General features: G+C 46.2%; 1 protein-coding gene across 2 annotated transcripts; it reads left to right on the forward strand.

Annotated features, from left to right (window-relative positions):
• Positions 1 to 977: 977 nt before the first annotated feature.
• Positions 978 to 15,952, forward strand: TRA2B (transformer 2 beta homolog). Of its 2 annotated transcripts, XM_066194178.1 has the most exons (9): positions 981 to 1,128; positions 7,241 to 7,374; positions 10,719 to 10,881; positions 11,111 to 11,299; positions 12,120 to 12,235; positions 12,882 to 12,965; positions 14,660 to 14,722; positions 15,179 to 15,252; positions 15,541 to 15,952. In XM_066194178.1, the coding sequence occupies exons 1-9, from the start codon at positions 1,093 to 1,095 to the stop codon at positions 15,549 to 15,551; spliced, it is 870 nt and encodes a 289-aa protein (XP_066050275.1). In that variant the 5' UTR covers positions 981 to 1,092; the 3' UTR covers positions 15,552 to 15,952. The 2 variants fall into 2 exon arrangements, with proteins under 2 accessions (XP_066050274.1, XP_066050275.1); XM_066194177.1 differs by lacking the exon at positions 15,541 to 15,952 and having other exon boundaries at positions 978 to 1,128; positions 15,179 to 15,260.
• The last annotated feature ends 3,812 nt before the right edge of the window (positions 15,953 to 19,764 follow it).

Below are 19,764 nucleotides of genomic sequence, written 5' to 3' on the forward strand. Positions count from 1 at the left end.
CCCACCTGTGGTTGCCCCATCCCTGGAAGTGTCCAAGGCCAGGTTGGACAGGGCTTGGAGCCACCTGGGATAGCGGAAGGTGTCCCTGCCCATGGCAGGGGGTGGAAATGGGTGAGCTTGAAAGTCCCTTTAAAACTAGACAATTCTGGGATTCACTGGGATGAACTGAGCAGGTGCAGTGTCTCCTCCTGTCTCCCCACTCCAACCCTTGTACAGTGTTGTGGTTTGAAGAGCACTGAAGAAGTCGGTATTTTGGTTAAACCACAACTGTGTGTTTTAAGTCCGGGTGGTCCTCTCTGTGTGGGTGTCCTTTGCTAATCTCTGCACAGTCCTGGCCCTTTGGGGATGCCGGTTCGTTACTGGTGCTGCTTGTGACATAAAACAGATACAGTGGATGTTTTGCATAGAAAAAATGCCAAGGACGGAGGAAAACCCGCCATTTCAGCGACGCTCTGCTGCCCTCAAGCGGGTGCCTAAGAAATAACGCGCTCTTCCCTCCCCACGTGCTCTGAACTAACGCTTTAACACTCAAAAAAAGTCCCTCGCAATCACATTTTTAAACTTTTTCCTCGACCTGGGTAGGGCGAGGGCCGTGACCTCACCTGGGGGGAGGGCGCAGGGCCTCACCTGAGGGGCGGGGGCGGGGCCTCACGGGGGCGGGGCCTCGTCGACTTCGCCTCGCGGGTGACGTAGGGGGCGTGTCCTCACATCGAGGGGCGTGGCTCTCGCATCAAGGGCGGGGAGGGGAGGGGCGTGGGGCTGGGGAGCGGACGGAGTGGGCGCGGCCCCGACGGGGGCGTGGTCTCGCCTCACAGGTGGCCTCAGCGCAGGGCGGGGCGCGGCCTTTTCTCAAGGCGCGCAAATTCGGGGGCGTGGCCTTCTCTTCGGGGGCGGTGCAGTGTGGGCGTGGCTCTGAGGCGTGGGCGCGGCCTCCGGCCCGGGGGAATGTCCCCGTGGGGGCGTGTCCTGCCCACAGCTCGCGCGCGGCCCCGCGGTCTCGTCACTTCCCGCGCGGACGGCGCTGTCGCCGGGGACGGTCGTGTCCGGTTCGGGCGGCGGCGGCGGCAGCGGCAGGAGCGGCGGGACGGGACAATGAGCGACAGCGGAGAGCAAAACTACGGCGAGCGGGTAATACATGGAGCCTGAGCGCGCTGCGCGGTCGGGCCCCCCCTACCCCCCCCCCCTCCGTCCCCACGCACCCCTCCATCGCCTTCGGGTGGCGCCGGCGCCCCCGCGTCCCCCCGTGTCCCCTTTCGCGGATGGCGGAGCCTCCGCGGTCGGGGCGAGGCGGGTGAGGCGGCGCGGCGGGGTCGATGGCGGAGGGGCCGCTCCCCGCGTGAGGCGCCCGGCGCCATCTTGGGCCGGGGCCGCGCGCGCCCGGGAGGGACAAAATGGCGGCGCCGAGCCCTCAGGGGCCCCGCGGCCTCCGTCCCACCCCTGCGGAAGGGCAATCCTGGTGGTATCCTCCCTCCAGAGCCGCCTTGCCATCCACTCTTGAGTTCCTCTCTGATTTAGACCGCTCTTCGCTCCCTGTCGTCTGTAACAATAACTCCGCTCCTCGGGCCTGGCGTCCAGGTGGCTCAGGCTCTCTTCTAATTTAAACTTGATAATCGGAGGCAAACCCTTTCGCTTAGAGAAACCTGCAGCAGGTAGCTCTCAAGGCTCATAGTTTTGGAAAGATCTCGCTGTCCGGATGAGTTTTTATTAATGTCGAAATAGATGACTTGCTAAACTTCGCGTTTGTGCTACATATCTGTAGTTGATTTTTATTTACTGGATCAACGTCGTTTGCCTTTGATGTCTTTAATTAGGGTCAGTGCTGTGTTTTGGGGGATTTTTTCAGCATAACTCAGACGTTTTGCAGCAGCAGCATCGGAGGGAGTTGTGGAGGTGATAAGTTCCTAAGTTTTAAACTGGAGGGGGCAAGAAATATTAGAGAACCTAGTAATTCTGAGTAGTATCTTTTTTAGAATATGGTTTTATCTTATTAATTCACTGTAAGAAGCTGTAATATCTGAGTGTCTCCACTTCAGGGTAGGTGAGATTAGAAAGAAATTGGTCTCCAGGGGGCTAAACATGGGAATGAATGGTGAAAGACAGGGATTAAGGAATAGGCTGGCGCCAGTGCTTTCGTTGGTATCTTCATTCACTCTGAAGTTTTTTTGGCGAGGGGATATTCTTTGCTCAGGGTGAATTACTTGTGTGTTAGATTTTTTTAAAGGTGCTTTAATTGCTGTGCAGGTCAGAAGCCAGTTTAGTCATAATAAAGTCTGCCAGGATAACCTGCATTGTATTTTCAGTCGGAAAGTGTGGAAATAGTAAAGCTTCTGTACCAAAGTCCTTTGGTGTGAAACATAATCCTGCAAGAGTATTGCGGCAGAAATTGTTGTCTGCTGCTTTTTTATATTTTTAATTTTAGGAATGCATTAAAGCGTTTGTAGGCAGTCTTTGCCAGTGCCTAAAGTGAGTTATGTCTGAACTTCTGTGACATTTAAATTGGTAAGTAGTTTTGAAATGGACGTGTTTGTAAAGGAGAAACCACGGAGCTGCACACCTGCTATTCCAGACTGGAGCGGGGATTGGTTTTCCTTCCGCTCTTGCCAGTGTTATTTATGGGATTTATTGCTTACTGAGGCAATGGCTTTTGTGTTTTTCCAAGCTGGAGTCTCTGCTGAGTAGAGTTAGTGTTGGGATAAATAATCTGAAATGTGATTTCAACTGTCTTAAACTGTCCCAAGTGCAGTCTGCCAACTGGAATTGTGCTCCTGCTGCCTCCCTCGGTGGTGTTGGTTCAGTCAGTCACATCTGGGAATTCAGTCAGCTGGATCTTGCTTTACTCCATTCCCAGTTGCATTGGTTTGCAGGCCTGCCTTGACTGAGTCCTCATGGCAGCTTTGGGGATGAAGAAGTTCCAGTTGCTTTTGCCAGGAGTGAGACTTTACACTGGATTATGGCGTTTTTAAAAAGTGGGGGGGGAAGAGAAGAAGAAAAAAAAACCCGCTTGAATTCTCTTTTACAACTTTGTGCTTTATAGTGGAATGAACTCTAGAAGCTTTTTGACTGAAGAAACTATAAATTATGAAACGTTTCCTATACTTAGATACTGGAATATACCTGAGATGCTGTTGTTATGCTGCAATGCCATGGTTTTCCAACTTAATTTTGTTTTCACTGAAGTTATTCTCACTGAAGCACATGAGATTCAGGCAGGGAGGGGTTGGAAAAAGACGAGTTAAAGGCCAAATTAATGAATTTGTGAATTAGTTAATTATGATTATATACCTTGTGAATTAGTTAACTATGAGAGTGATGGCTTGGTATGGGGTCAGAAGCTCTTCAATATGGAAGTCAGAGTGGGGAGAGGTTTTTTTTGGTTTTTTGTTATGTATAAAAGCTCAATTTACAGATTACTGACAAGGTATTTAATACACGTATTTTCCAAAGAGAGTGATTTTTGTTACTGAATTGTGTGAGAAGGAGGCCTGAGGAAGCAGGAAGAAGTTAGAGATGAGCTGATCACTCAGTGCCACCAAAGGGATGGACCATTCCCTGTGTTCCTCCCTCACCTGCTGGCACTCGATGGGACCTCGTGGGGAGCTGATTCAGTGCCCAAACCTGTCAGAAGATAATTGGGGCTTTGCTGCTGGATTTATTTCCTGCCAGCCTGGGGCACTGGGGGAGCCCACAGGGCCGGTGGCAGAGGTGGTGGGGAGGAAGCTGTGGCCTGATGCTTCAGAACACACTGTGTTCTTTCTGTGTGGAGTTTGGAAACTGTTTAGAGGGATGGTTCTGCTTTCCCTCGAGTGGATCCCCAGCTCCCCCCAGCAGTGATCTCGTGTCCCTCAGGGGAAGAGAGGCAACTTCCATACGGGAGACGTTGGGGAATGTGGAGTCAGCACAGGGACACCTTGAATAAAGAGTGTCATGTGAGGCTGCACCTTTCCTTAGGAAAAAAGTGGCAATACATAACTTCATCGTAATATATGATTATAAAATCTTAATAGTTTTATTTCTCTGTATCTTGCATTACTGATTGAAATCTGTAACTTGCATTCCTGTGAGGAAAACAGGGATCTCAGAAGTGCAGAGAACTGTGGCCAACACCTACTTTCTAGCTGCTTCTGTCCATGGAAACCTTTTCCTTCCTACTGTCCCCCAAATGATCCTGCTTTGAGATGTTCCCTGCTCAGAGTACATGGCTGTAACACTCTGTGAATGTGCTCAGAGCTGTTAAAATCAGCCCAGAAGTGTTCCACTTGGTTTGAATGTGCTCAAGGTCTGGAAAGAACCATTTGGAATCCACAAGCCTGGACTTCAGGGCTTCCATGTGAATTCCAGAGGTGTCTGGTAAAGGGGAAGAACTGTTGGTAAGGGGTCTGGAGAGGAAGGTTAAATTCTCACTTGACAAAGTTAAGGTTAGGGGGAGAAAATGGTTATTGTCTTAGTGAATATCAGGCTGTATCTGCTGACCAGCGGTGACAGGCAGGGTAAAGAAGGTTTTTTCCCTCTTCCCCATGTCATGCCAGGAGCACAGTTTGGCATTTTTCAGTAACTTAAAATTCACAGAGTGATAGAGCAAAGAGTAGAAGAAGAAAATATAAAGAACAACCAAACCAGATGGGAGAAACGAGCTGTGGGAATGACTGATGTGAACCCTCCAGGGTGTGAAATAAATTTGCAGTGCTGCAGGCCCCTGGTTCTTGGAACTTGGGATAGGGAGGATTTCCTGGGGCTTGGGGTGGAAAAGGGGCAACTTGGTAATTTTGGGGGTTATTACCAGCCCTGGTGGTATCCAGAGCAGGTGAGGTGCACTGAATTCCCTTAATGCTGAAATAAAGAAGTGCCATAATCCTGTGAGGTGTGGTGGATTGAAGGATGATCTGGGAAAAAGAAATGGGTGTTGAAAGACTGGGAAATGTGAAATGCAGAGGAGTTGAATGAAAATAGGCCAGCTGTTTAACTGTTTTGATTTAGGTAGATAGTTGTGTTTGGGTTTTTCTTCCCAAGCTCTGCTCCTCAGCGTCCAGATTCCACATCAACCTTAACATAATACAGCAAAGGTTGCCTGAAAAATGTACCTAATGTAGGAAGAGTTACCTGTTCTCTGCTCATTTCATCAAAGCTTTTTGACATCTGAAAGCTCTGGAAAAGGGTTTGGGGTGTATTTGTGGGCAAAATCCTCCCAGCTGCTTCCCTCTGATCCTGCATTTCTCCTTTTCTTTCTGGTCTCAGGACCACCTGTGTTTGGACACAGCTCCTTCTGTTTAGCCCAGATGATCTTTTGTGAGCCGAAATATTTTTGCTCAGGTGAAAAGCAGCCTTTGTTTGGCTTTTAGTCCTTTTTCGATCTTGCTTTCTCTAACTTTGTTAAAGAGCTAGGACTTCTTATGACAAAATTAATATATTAACTCAGAACTCACTTCTGTGTTTTCTTGGGAAGGTAGTAACGGATTTAGATTAAATTAGTTAATTCTAACTGAAATTGCTCCATAATATTCCCCCTGCCCTTTGCAGTGTTAGTACATGGGGAAACCGTAGTTTAGAGCAAACGCTTAAACATCTGTATGAAGAATAGGGCCTTGGCCAACTTTGTGCTATTTCTGTTGCTCTTGGGATTAATTTACAAACCTGCTTTAGCTTGTACCTCATGTTTCTTTCCCCTGTATGCTAGGGAATTATAAACAGAGAACATTTGGTTGAAGTTGTGTGGAAGTGGTTAAAACATGATTGAATTTCGGGTTAGCAAATGAATTTCTGAATGCTTAGTACAGGATTGCCATTAAGTTAGTGTTCAGGTTTAAGAAATGTTAGATAAAACAGGGGATTTGTGAGAAAAATCAGGTACCCAGTGTCATTAGTGAGCTTTCTTCATCAGAGTTTGCACTAAATTTAGGATTGTTTTTAGAAAGAAGTATAATTCTGCTGAATTTTAATTTTTCTCTAGTATTTGGAAATGAAGGATATTTTCTACTTGTGTGTTGAGGTGTTTGAGGCATATGACTAAAGCCAAGCATTATACTGATTTAAAAATAAAAGTACATAAGTTGAAACTGCTAATTAGGTCATGTCACTGCCAGAGGAGATTGCCAGTAAATAAATTGGAGTGTGGGGCACAAGTGCAGTTCTGGTCAGTGGGAAATTCAGATTTCTGTGGGAACACCAAGCCTGCACATGTAATCCTACTTGTGCAGGCAGCTGAGGGTGTGTGCTCCTAAACCTTCCCACCAGGGCTGCCAAACTGCAGGAGGGGCCCAAAATTCAGAGAATTGGAGTTCATGAAAGGACCAACCACGCAGTGCTTTGTGCATTGTAAAGCACATCCCTCAGTGGCCGCAGCAGGACCTCACTGGAGTAACTCCTTGGTGGTTTTGTCTCAGTGTGTGGCTGACAGTGCAAATTATTTTGAGATTCCTGATGCTACAATTCCTTAGTAGGTACTCAGTTGATCCAGTTGCACTTGCTGTTAAATACAGGCATAAATAGCAAATTCAGCTGCTTAGGGCTAAGTTAAACTGAGTTGACTGAATCTGTTGATAAAATCGTAGGGCTTTGGTAGATTGGATTCTTGAAACTGCATTTATAGTAAAAGTCCACAACACTTTTTTTTTTCTAGTTTCAGTTTTGGCACTAGATTTTATCCTGGAGTTCTTAAATATTCTTCATCCTGTTCTTTTTCTATTAAGGTTAATGTTGAAGAAGGAAAATGCGGAAGTCGCCATTTGACAAGTTTTATAAATGAGAATTATTTGAAGCTCAGGAATAAGTGAAGCTGAAATTTGAAAAAAAAGAAAGTGAATGCATGCTAATTATCAGACCAGAAGTCCCACTTGTAGAATATTGAGCAATTTGTGTGAAGTGGGGAAGATGAAAGAAGTCAGAATTTGAAACGGAAGAATGAAGAAAAGGAATAAAAATGAAGTTAAGATAAGAAGTAATCTGGAATCTGAAAGCACTACGCTAAGTAATTACTAGTCTGTTTATGTGTCCCTGTATATTTTGCTAAACATGCATGCATTATCTGTTTAATAGCAAAAGTACATGCAGGGTAAAGAAGTGTCTACCAGGGAAAAAAAAAAAAAAAAAAAAAAACCTCCTTTAAAAAAAAATCTAGGCAGTGCTAATGCCGACTGCCCGGACACATAGCTATCAATATTTACCATTGATTTCACTGGAGCTTGTTTACAGCCCCTAGGTGAACAAGGAATTGTGTACAAATTAGGCTTTCAATATCTGCGTGCAGGAATCCCGTTCTGCTTCCAGAAGCGGAAGTGCTCATGGGTCTGGCAAGTCGGGGAGGCACACCCCTGCAAGATCTCGCTCTAAGGAGGATTCCAGGCGCTCCAGGTCAAAATCTAGATCCAGGTCTGAATCCAGGTGAGTTCTGCTTCTTTTACCTCTTCCTCCTCACAAGTCATAGGTCATAGTCAGAGGTGGCCCAGCTTAGCCAGTTCTGTTTCCAGAGTTGGACATGGAATACCAAGGGGGGGGGGGGGTGGTTTCAGGATTGGGAAAGCCGAATTATATGAATTTAGGTATTTTTGCTGTGTCTTCCAACAGTTAAATCAGCTGTGTAAATTTGTATCCTTGCTGATACACTTTGGAAGTGCCTACCTTTTATCTCCTGGAGTACTGAGTTGTGTCAGAGCATGGAGTCCTAGGAACTCTAGGTCTTAGTTGTTCTGTGTATTAACAGTTTGGTGCATCAGCAGATTTCCCATTTTAGGCCACATTTGTGTATTATGTTTCTTCACTGGAAGCAGTGATGTTCCTGGAGTAGTGAAAAGAAGCAGTAGAGGTAAATGTGAATTTCACAGTTTGACATTTTAAATACATTGATTTAACTTGAAAATGAACAGGTGGGAAGCTTTGAATATTAGCTCTGCAAGCTCTCCAGAAAACTTGTGGAGAACTTGCTTATTGTATTTGTTATGTCACAGCACAAGCATCCGCTTGCCTATTGCACTGCATTACGTCTCCTGATACTTACCTGCCAAACAAGCTGTGTGCAGGGTCAGAATTCCTCTTAAAAGAGTAGACAGTTGACTGCTGACCACAGAAATTAATGTGTTGATCATTTCTTTACTGACTTGTAGGCATTCAGGCTAAAAAAAGGGAGGTTTCAGCAGTGTGGTTGTCAGGTGAGCTGTTCACAACACACTTTTTATGTGAACAGGCAATGAATTGCCAAAGCCTGGGGGGCAGGCTGGAGGAAGATACTGTGCTGTCAGCAGTCACCCACGGTGGAAAACACTATCAAATAGTGTGTTAAATCTTGCAAGATCAAGCAGAAAGGCTTTTGTGAGAGGGAAGGTGGTTGGGAAGCTTTGACAGCAGAAGAATGAGGGGTTTTTGTTTAATTCAGGCAAAGTCAGAAGTGTCATATCATGCACCTGGCAGTCCCTGTAGTGTAAGAAGAAATGTGTCAAATAAAATGAATAAATACTTGTTAGAGCAGTACCTTACAGAGTGTGGAATTGGAGTGACCTGTGGGAGTGCCAGGAGAGAGAGATGATGGGGCAGCTCAGGAAGGGCTGGGCTCAGACCCTGCCATCAGGGCTTTATCCAGTAGGGTTTTGAAAACCTCAGGGGAGGGAGGCTGCAAAACACCTTTGGGGAACCTTTTAATATTAAAACAACAAAGTCAGGACACCCTCCCAGCATATTCTCCCGCCCCTTAATCCATAAGACTCCAGGGATTCCATACTCCTTAAAACATTCCCCCCTTGCAGAGTAACCACAATACTGAGTAAAAATGCAGTCACAGAGGGTATGCAATTCTGAAGAAGCAAATGTAAGATGTAGAATTATGAGAGACCTGACAAATCTCACTTTTGCAATAAACAGTGTTCAAATGATACCATGGCAACTGGCTTTCTACTTTTTGATGACCAAAAAGCAGAAGTTCATCATAACCATGGCTTCCTGAGCATTTAACAGCTGTCTTGAAGATGCCTATGGCTGGAAATAATGGAATTACGTGCCAGAGTTAGTGTTGATGAGTAGATTTGGACAGAATTGTGTCGAGGCACGTATTTAGAAACAACATACTTTAATCTCTGTTCAGTGCTGTCGCACGTTGGGATGTGATCGTGGGCAGATCATTGAACTCTGGCTTTCCCCAGAGAAATAACCCTGTGATAGCATCTATATTTCTTGGTAGTTTCTGTTGCAAATGTATTTTTGAGTTACCAGCTTTGTAAATTAAACTTTGATTTGGGAACCAACCTGTGTCCTGGTGTTTTTATCAGTTGGGGTGTGGATATACTTGATTTTTTAATCTACTTTTACTGAAGTGTGTAGCTCCTGCCTTTGGCTGATACCATTCTGGTACCTGAAATATCAGTTCTGTGTTTGCCTTAATTTTTTTTTTCTATGTCAGTGGCTGAAATGTGGCTGTGTGCATGTGTGGAGCTTCTTTTTTTTTTTTTTTTTGTTATTGATGTTGTAATTTCCCTCTTTTTTTACTGTTTTCCCAGCTTCTTTTTATTTTTTTGTTATTCAGTTGCCAAAAATAACGTTTTCTTTATAAATATGTAGTGAGCAGTGCTGTAATGGGACATGCTGAATTAATTTCTCCTGGACATGAATATGCATTTTAAGTTGAGCTTCTCTGGCTCACTCCTGATGAGGCTGAAGGTGTTTTTTTGAGGACATAGATTGTACAGTTTGGCTGTCTGGTGAGACTTGGTGAGAAATCTTAGAAGAAGCTGTTAAATGCTCAGGAGTAAAAACAGTTCAGGTCCAGAGCTGCCCTCATGCCAGGGGAGTGGTGCTGCTGTGGAATTAGAGGAAGGGGACATTTAAGACACAAGAGCCTGAAAATGAGCAATTTGTGACTCAGGTCCTGTTACACTGTTTATTGCACTTCTTAGCCTTGCAGAGGGGTTTTTCTTTGGAGTGGTGTGGAATGCAGGTTGTTCAGTGCAGCCATCAGCAGACCAAGGTCAGGTATAGTAGCGCCATGTGAGTGCCCAGCTTCTCCTCTAGGCTTGGCTGAGTTGGGAAGGCAGAGGCTTTGGGAGAAGGAATTGAAGAGTTTCAGACCCTCATGTCCACAGAGTTCATGATGTAAGAGAAAGGGAAAAAGAATTTTTACTTACTTTTGGGGAAAAAGAATTAGTGAGGAGTTGCACCTTTGCGTAAATGCATTTAAGAGTGTGAACATGTAAATATTCATGAACAAGCAGTGCTAAATAACTGCTGAAATAGCAGCAGCTCAGACTTGGTTTCTTCAGGTTGTGTTCTGCTCTGTTTCAGAGGCATTTGCTAGACTTTAGAGTGCATTTGCTTCTCAGTGTCACCCAAGGCAGCACTAAGAGAGTGCCTCCCTCAGTGGTTCATGCTTTGTGTTGAAGCATATTTACAGTTCCCCTTGTCTGATACCTGTGAAGAGAAAGCCATCCCACTTGTTTTTACCTAAACACTGAATATTCATTCTAAGCACACCCAGGTAGCTTTGGTAAAAGAAGAGCTGACTGATCAGGTGCAAGTTCCAGGACTGCAGCAGGAATGCCCTGAGAGCGTCTGCAGTAATCTGATAGTAAAGATTGAGCGCACAGTCCTTGAGAGTAGTGAGCAAATGGATTGTAGCTGAGGTATGTGGTACTGCAGGATTTTGGAAGACAGTTACTTGAGCTTTTTGTGACCATCTGATGGATTTTTGCAACGTGAAACACCCCAACAAGCCCAGCAGTGTACGTTTCTCTTGTTTCCCTCAGGTCTAGATCAAGGAGGAGTTCCCGCAGACACTACACCAGGTCCCGCTCGCGGTCGCGCTCCCACAGGAGATCCCGAAGCAGGTCGTACAGTCGGGACTACCGGCGGCGGCACAGCCACAGCCATTCCCCCATGTCTACACGGAGACGTCACATCGGGAACAGGGTACGTGCTTGAGGGGTGGGTCGTGGTCCTGGATGCATCCTGGAATCAGTCTTAGTGCCCTGAGAGACACAAAGGGCTTTTTGTGAACGGCTTATGTTCCTCTAGGTTTAATTTATTGCTGTCTGTTATCAAGTGACTCAAATCTCAGCCCCATCAGTCACAACTCGAGTGATACGTTGCACTGCAAATAAACCCGATTTCATTTTAATATCTCTGTCCATTCCTTTAGGCAAATCCTGATCCAAACTGTTGTCTGGGAGTGTTTGGGCTGAGTCTGTACACTACAGAACGAGACCTGCGGGAGGTTTTCTCCAAGTATGGGCCCATCGCCGACGTGTCCATTGTGTATGACCAGCAGTCGCGGCGCTCCCGAGGGTTCGCCTTCGTCTACTTCGAGAACGTCGAGGATGCCAAGGAAGTAGGTTGGGGTGCACAGAGTGAGCCATGTCTGCTGGGATCTGAGCTTCTGTCACAGGGTATAGCCACAGGAAACTCATAGCCTCCAAAACACTTGGAATCTCATAATAATGGAATCTGGGCGTACAGATGCTGCAGAATGAATTGGGAATTCTGTAGTCACCCATTGGAGAATCCTACACCCATGCCAGTCCTTACAGAGCTGCCCTTTTTGGGCTGGAACAAGGCTCATCCTCTGCTTAAACTCCCCTCCAGAAAGTCTCCAGTCTTTTCCGTATCTGGCATAAAGGCTTCCATGTTGGGTTGGAGCTTGATGTGTAGGTCCTACATACTGCATGTTCTGCTACTTGGCAGACAAAACAAACCCACCAAAACACAATTGGTTTTGGTTTTTTACTTTTTGTTTGTCACTTTGATATTATGTCCAAGGTTATGGTAGTTTGAAGGATGTATTTGAATACTTTAGTGGTGGTCTTTTAACCTACAAATGTTTTATGTTGTGTGATGGAGTAGTAACATCTCCCTTACAGCAGCATGTTCAAAGGTTGCTCTTAATCATGTCAGAGGCACTGAAACAATTGCTCAGCGATGTTCCTTTCAGGATTTTAATGCCTCAGAAGTCACATTTTCAGTGGTTACTGGTGCTTAAGTCCAGCTGGCCTAGAGTGTCTTACCCTGTACATTGACTGTAAGGTGACACTCAGACCTGCCTCCAAACTGAGCCATTTTTTAGGACATTTTAACACTTAAAGCAGTGGCTAGAAATTGATGTTGTTGCTGAAGTTCATACCTACGGCTAATGCTCTTCTGTCACACTTTAGGCAAAGGAACGTGCCAATGGAATGGAACTGGATGGAAGAAGGATCCGTGTAGACTTCTCCATAACAAAAAGACCTCACACACCTACCCCTGGAATCTATATGGGAAGACCCACTTAGTAAGTTTTATCCATGGTTTTGGTTGGGTTTTTTTCTCCCAAACCAGTACAGGATAGGATTCATTGTTTTGTAAAAACTCCTGTTTCTCCTCTGAGAGACCTGTTTGAGTGGTTTTCCTGATTTCTTGGGCTTCTGCATTAATGCACAAGTTGTGTTTCCTTGTTTGTGGCTGCTGTGCTCTACACTGAAAACACTGGACATGAGCTTCAGTAGTAATTGTTTTCCCAAGTCATTCCCCACTTAGTTTCCCAAGACTTTCAGCTTACTGGTGATTTCTGGTGATGCTGTGTTGAGACTACAGGTTTCTGATTTTTTTTAGTCAGAAAATTTGAACAGAAAAATTGAACAGGTGCTTTTTCAGACCTAAAAGTGAATGAAGACTTGTCTCAGAATGGAATTCCTCATGTGCCTGTGATACCAAGAGGTTGAGGAAAACAACTGAAAGTTTACATTTAAAAAGCAATTATTTATGTAGTTCTGTTCCCACCTGCACTCGTGGGAAAACAGTAGTGCTTCCAGCCTTTCAACTGTGAGGATGGGCAGTAATAATAAAATCTGGTTTAACTAGTGTGAATTTGGCAGGCTGCAGACAAAGTTAATACTTTGTATCTTAGCAAATAACAATTTCTTTCACTCCTCTCGCAGTGGCAGCTCACGGCGACGGGATTACTACGACAGAGGCTATGACAGAGGCTACGATGACCGTGACTATTACAGCAGATCATACAGGTGAGCATATTGGGAATATTTTGCTGCTTTCTCATCTGCCTCTGCAAGCATTAGGCAGTTCATCCTACATAACTATTCCAGAATAATTTTGCACTCACTGTCATTCTGGAATCTTCCTGTGAAAATTTCATCAAAATGACTGCTCAGTGCAAATCAAATTGGTTGGGTTGAGAAATACTTGATGGTGTTTAAATACTGTGGCCTGGCTTAGTCCAAAATGTTTTCTGAATCTGCACTAAGTTTTGAAAAACAAAGTGTGTTCTTTGTATTTTCATTTTAGAATCTGTAGTTGGTTCGTCTGTTAGCCCTGAAATGATGCAGATTAGTATTTGAGTTGGTATGATAGTGTCAGCTTATATTTTGAACACAGTAGTGGGAAATTTCAGATGGTCCCTAGTATCTCCTGCTGATGGCACCTCAAATGTTGCCAAAAATAAGGAATTGGGGTTTGGAACATGACCTGTTGTGTATTGGACATCTGCTTTAAAAGACTTTTTTAACATCCCTTGCCCAATTGGTTGTGTGTGTAATCATGATTGGGGTGCAGTTGGTTTTGGTGATAGAGAAATTTGCTTTCTGCGTTTTCCAGCAAAATCCTTGTCCCCTGCAAAATCTTCACAATTTCTGGCACACAGAGATAAGAGTTCATTTTTTTCTGTCTGCACTACCAAACGTTCCTGCAATTGTTGAATTCTGTGTTAAAGTTATGGGATGGGCCCAAGTCTTCAGTGCTTAAGTGGTGGCTTTTCATTCTGGCAAGGGTTTGTGGATGTTACCAAGAGTTGTGCCTGGGTCAGGAGAGAGCCAGTGAGAGTGACCTGCTCTAGTGGGAGGTGTCCCTGCCTGTGGCAGGGGTGCCCCTGGATGGTGTTTAAGGTCCCTTCCAACCCAAACCATTCTGGGCTTCTGTGAATAAATATGGAGCCAGAAATTACTTGTGTGTGGCTACTTAAAAAGTGTCACGGTCTGGTACTTTCCCCTCCTGCAGAGGGGAGCCTCAACCTCCTGGGTTGATTGAGGCAGAGAGAAGTGTTGCTGTGTTGTAAGTGCTTCCCTCAGGAGGGAAAAGTTGGAATTGTTCAAGATGCAGTGGAGCATTGCATACCCCACCCTAAAAATTCCATTGGTAACAATTCCTTTGCATTCCCTGCCCTCTGAAAATGAAGCCTTAAGGGAAATGCAGTGTCAGATGGGAATTGTCCTGTTTAAACTTCAGTTTCTTCTTGTTGCTGTGGGAGGCTTAATTTTGCCTGGAAAAGAGTCTGTAAATAAAAAAAAAAAAAGCAATCCCCCCAAAAAAACTGGGGAAGACTTTAAACTTGATTTAGTCTCCTGGTAAAGCTTTGCTGATCAGAAATTACATCACAGTTTGTGTTTAAACGTGACTCTAAAGTGTTAAAAAGTCAGGATGGGAGGGCTTTCCCTGTCTCCACCTTGGAATGAATAGTTTTCCTCAGGATAGTGAGTTAATCTTGCTACTTGAAAATAATAAAGGATTTTCCATGAGTAGATAAGTGTTTAAAAATGTTAAGTGTTAAATGAAGTAAGTCAGCATCATCTGGTGTGGGAATTGATGTTGTCTTATCTTCACATCTTCACGTCATTTTCTTATTCTGTTGATGGGGGAGTTTTGTACAGTGAAGTTTCTGTTTATTTTCTGAATTCTAAAAGTCGTTCTGCTTTTGTTTTCACAGAGGAGGAGGTGGTGGTGGCGGAGGAGGCTGGAGAGCTGTTCAGGACAGGGATCAGTTTTACAGGTGTGTACTGGGTTAGTGGAACTAGGCAAGGAAACACAAAACTTGGGAGTGCCTGGATGGGAGGGGTTTGGGGGTGCCTGGCTGTGGCACTGACTGCAAGTCAAGGAAATCTTCATCTTGGACAAGTAATTCAGATTAGAAGTGAAGGTGGATTTGGCTTACTCTGCTTGTGTGGGATGCTCCTGGCTTCAGACTAAATTCTCATGAAAGCAGATTGTGAGTGTAAGAGCTTGTGTTTGTTGTGTTAGTCAAAAATAATACTGGTAACAAAAAACAGAATTCAGATCCTTGCTTTGTTACACAGTAGGAATGTTGATCAGGTCTCCCATGCTTCTTGTTAGCTTTTCCAAGTGTATTCCTGAGACCAGGATGGGGTTGGAGCTACCCACATAAAGCTGCTGCCACTTCCCTGTGCAGGTTTTAACCATGGGATTGTTTGTGTCACCCCTGTCACAGGAGGAGGTCACCGTCCCCATACTACAGCCGGGGGGGCTACAGATCCCGGTCCAGATCCCGATCCTACTCACCTCGTAAGTAGCCACGGACTCGGAATGGTTTGGGTTGGGAGGGACCTTAAAGCTCATCCCATTCCACCCCTGCCATGGGCAGGGACACCTTCCACAGACCAGGTTGCTCCAAGCCCCACCCAACCAGGCCTTAACTGGGCCTGGCCCAATCACAGAGTTCACCTCTCAAAAGTAAATTTCCCATTCCTTGAACTTCTTTTGAGCTTCTTTGTCCACTAAAATTGACTCGGGTGTGGATATTTTATTGAGCCTCTATCCTTGAAGTCTGACTGCTGGGTTTTTGTCTTTCAGGTCGCTATTAAAGCATGACACATAGAGGAATTTCTAGCTACAGCCTTTGAGTTGAAATTGCAAGTTTGTGGACAATATTTTTTTATTGTCTCTTCTGTTTAACCAAGTGACAGTGCCTAGTGAATTAGGTGACTTTTACACCTTTTATGAAGACGACTTCTGTGGTGTTCAATGCTGTTTCGTTCTGCATATTTGTGTAGTTTGGTGCTTTGTTTCCAGGTGTGTTTTGAAAGGAGTATGTTTTGCATGTGTTTTTTTTAGTCTCCATTTTGACTCCTGAAAAGGTTTCTATTGTAAAGACGAAAACTGTTGAGTTAGTTTTTTTTACTGATTCCAAGTTATTCCCAAGATCCAAACCTGTGTAAAATGCTTTCCAAAAGTGAAAATAAAATAAAAAGACGTTTGTTTTTTTCTTCTCCTACTTATTTTTGCCAAAACAGAAACGCAGAGGTAATCCCAGGACACGTGCCATCCATTCCTTCCAGGAAGAACCAGTCTTTTTGGTGTCCCACAAGTAAATTGCACCTGAGGTGCTTCTTAAGTCCATTTCTCACTTGTAAAATCAGCACTGAATCCCTCATTTAGGTTGTTCAGCTGTTGCCTCTTGTATTTAAATGGTTTTGGGCCAACACTTCACAGTGTATCTGTCATACCACGTAATGAATTTGTGCACTTGGATCTGTGAGCCAGTTATTTTTTAATCTTGTGTTGGAGGAGCTTTCCACATTGGTTTATGGTGAGGATGTGGGGTTTTGTGGAAATAATAGAAATTTCTAGACTCAAAATGGATGATTTCTATGGATCAGAGTTGGAGGTGCCATCATGCACAGGAAGGGGCTGTGGGAACAGGCCCTACCTGCTTCAGCTGCCTGGAGAGGAGGTGGCCAACAGCAGCACACCAGGTGTCTTAGGGATTTACAAATTATCCAGGTATTTGTTGGAACTTCCCTGTTTTTACTCTTGAGAGTGGACAATGGGACCATGGCAGTAATTATTTTAAATTGTGTGAGCATTAACAGACTGTTCAGGGTTGAGTTGGTTGCATTTTTTGGAATGTGTCATATGGCGCCTGTGCTGAGTGTCCCAAATCCCTGTGCCAGGTCCATGCTTGGTATGAGCATTGCAAGGCCATGGTGCATCATGGAATCATTTTATTTGGAAAAGCCATCTGAGATGGACTCCAACCATTGCCTGACACTGCCGAGGCCACCACTCACCCATGTCCCCAAGAGCCGCATCAACAGGGCTTTTAAAATCCCTGTCGGGATGGGTACTCTACCACCTCCATCAGCAGCTCCTTCCAGTGCCTGACCACCTTTTCCAGGAAGAAATCCCTCCTGATGTCCAACCTGAACCTCTGGCACAGCTTGAGGCGGTTTCCCCTTGTCCTGTCCCTGTTCCCTGGGAGCAGAGCCTGACCACCCCTGGCTGTCCCCTCCTGTCAGGGAGCTGTGCAGGGCCAGAAGGTTTCCCCTGAGCCTCCTTTTCTCCAGGCTGAGCCCCTTTCCCAGCTCCCTCAGCCACTCCTGGTGCTCCAGCCGCTTCCCCAGCTCCGTTCCCTTCCCTGGACACACTGCAGCTCCTCAATGCCATTGTCCTGGTAAGGCTCAGATCCTGATGAAAATTCCAGCAGGTGCCAGACAAAGTGGATGTGAGTGGCAGCTGGCTGAGGTGCACCCCACAATCCATGTTAAAGCTGTTCCTGGGCTTTGGCGAAGCTGCTGCTGTAGCTGCCGTGGGGAGAGCCTGTTGTCCAGCACTTCCTGCTGCTGAATCATTCCGAGGGCTCTCAGTCCAGGAGTGGCCCAGGCTGCGATGCTCTCAGGGTGTAGTGTTGCCCTGTGGCACGGCTGACAGGCGGCTGTGGGATGTGATGTGCTGGAATCTACAGCCGGTTGGCCTGATGCTCTGCCGGCAGTGAGGCAGGAATTAGCCATGGGAGGGGGGAGCCTGCCCTGACCCCTATCATGGATCCCACCAGGACAGGGAGGAATCCTTTGCTGGAGCAGCGTCTGCTGACTGGATGTGAAAGGCTGTGCCCTTTCCCGACCTGCTTTCCTGTCAGCAGAGGACTGATAAAAACCTTGGAAAGCACGTGAAGGGGAAAAAGGAAACCAGGAGCTGTTTGTGCCGCTGTCCTCTCCCTGCACGTGCAGGTGGAATTTCCTCTAGGGCAGTTTGAGCTTCTCCCTGTGCAGGAGGTGCTCCTGTCCCTGTGGCATCTCCTGGCTTGCCCTGGGCACGAGGAGTGGAGCTGTGCAGTATTGAGGCAGTCGTGAGTTCAGTGCATTCAGGCACCCCTTCCACAAGTAGTGCAGTAGCTCTCTGCTCCTCGCGGAATTCCATGAGCTCCTAAAAATCCCATTTTTCTTTGTAACTCCATTGGGGTTCAAGCGATTTGATTTTGCGGTTCACATTCCAGCTCCAGCAGATTAGTCACACACAAGGCAGGTGCTCCCCTCCCAATGGAGCTGCTCTGGAGCTAGGAAAAGCTGATCCTTTGGTTTTCCTGCTTGGATAGGAAGTGTACAGCTCCACAGGACCATCCTTGGTGCCCATATCTGGCACCTGGCCTTTGCTCCACACCGTGTTCCCACAGATCCATGCCTTTGATATCACCTTGGGAAAGTCAGCAGACATTGAAATTTGTTGGGAAGGAGCTACTGGTGCCTGTCCACCATTCCCATTGTTAATGTCTCCCTCATGCTTGGCCCCAGTAATTAACGCAGACACTAATTTAATTACCCGCCATGTCAGCGCCTCCACCTTGGCATTCGTGACTCTTACAGACTTGGAAACTTGTGAAATCCATTGACCGGTGGGTAGATTTTCATTCATGTCCCAGCAAAGGGTGAGCAAAACAATTGAAAAGCGTGGATGCATTTTCCAACCAAAGCGTGAATTATTTGCTCTGCTCTGCTCTTCCTGAAGGATAATCCCACCTCCCAAGGCAGGCTGCTTCCGTGCCAGTCCTTGATGCTCTTCCCTCACCTCCATAGCAGCTGCACCGTTCTCTGGCTGGGAGGTTTCCAAAAGCCAAAAACCACATTTCAGACGGTTTGTCATCACCATATGAGGGAAATTTGGGATTGGCCCAGCCTGGAGCTGCCTCGTGGCTCGCTCAGAGTGGTGAGGGGCAGGTGGGAGCTGCTCTGGCAGCACATCCTGATCCTGCTGTGCTGCTTCATGGCACAGAGTCACCTCTGCCACCCACTCGGGAGAACAAAGGACAACAAACCAAGTCCTTCCGTGGAGGAACTGGGTTCATTTTTAGGATAGGATTTACTTGGGGCTTTGTTTTGGCACTGCCTCACCTCTGCAGCCAGAGGCATCCCCCATGGAGCAATGAGCAGCTGCATTCCCACCTTGTTCCCAAACCCAACAGTGCAGGGGTGGGATGAAGCTCCCCTGAGATTCTCTGTGTGATGAATCGTGAAAATTATCCTTAAGGATTCAGAGGAAACTTGCAGGTCAGAGAGGTGAGGCAGGTTCCTCCTGGGCCAGGTCGCTGGGCTTTTCCCACTGAATTACTGCAGCCTTCTGGGGTAACTTCTGGAGCCACTACGTCCCTGCTGGCTTGAGGCAGGATCCTCCCTTCCCCTGCTGTCCTTTCTCTGTCCTGTTCCCAACACCCTCTGGGGATGTGGGATCCAAGGAGAGATCCCAGCACAGGTGCTCCAGCCTGCTCCTTGAGCAGGAGCCCAACCAGTGCTGAGTGCAAGTCGCAGTTAAGACCAGTCTGCCAGAGCAGGGTGATCAGACCTCGTGGATCCCAACCTGCCTGCTCCGAGACAGGCTTACCAAAGACTCCAGATAAAATGGACTTGTGGGCCAGACTGTTTATCCTGAGCTTAGAGGAGACTCAGGAACCCCCCTGGGCTGGTGCCAACATGGATTTGGTAGTCCCAGCTGTTTGCCCAACCTCCTCCCAAAACCTCCAGCTGAGGAACAGCATCTCCTTCTCTTTCAGTGTCCAATTGACAAAATCCCGGGTTTTTCCTAGTTTGTCTGAATTTTCAAAGCAGCCCCTCAGACAATGGGTCATCCTGTCCTTTTCCAGACTAAACAAACCCTCCTTCAACCTCTCATGGCCTTTTGCTCATTTTATCAGTCTTGCTGCGGCATTCCAGACTCATTCCATGCCAGCATCCCTTTCCAGGGAGGAATGATCTTGCCTACAAGGCTACCCTTGGAAGATGCTTTCCCTTTCCTGCTGGATCCTGC

Source organism: Chamaea fasciata, unplaced genomic scaffold (genome assembly GCF_029207755.1).
Source record: "Chamaea fasciata isolate MVZ Bird 193981 ecotype frontalis unplaced genomic scaffold, bChaFas1.0.hap1 SCAF_11, whole genome shotgun sequence".
Lineage (NCBI taxonomy): Eukaryota > Metazoa > Chordata > Aves > Passeriformes > Sylviidae > Chamaea > Chamaea fasciata.

Coding starts and splice junctions, on each gene's coding strand:
- TRA2B (XM_066194178.1), top strand. CDS start 1,093: ATGAGCGACAGCGGAGAGCAAAACTACGGCGAGCGG. Junction 1,129..7,240: donor AGCAAAACTACGGCGAGCGG/GTAATACATGGA, acceptor ATCTGCGTGCAG/GAATCCCGTTCTGCTTCCAG. Junction 7,375..10,718: donor AGATCCAGGTCTGAATCCAG/GTGAGTTCTGCT, acceptor TGTTTCCCTCAG/GTCTAGATCAAGGAGGAGTT.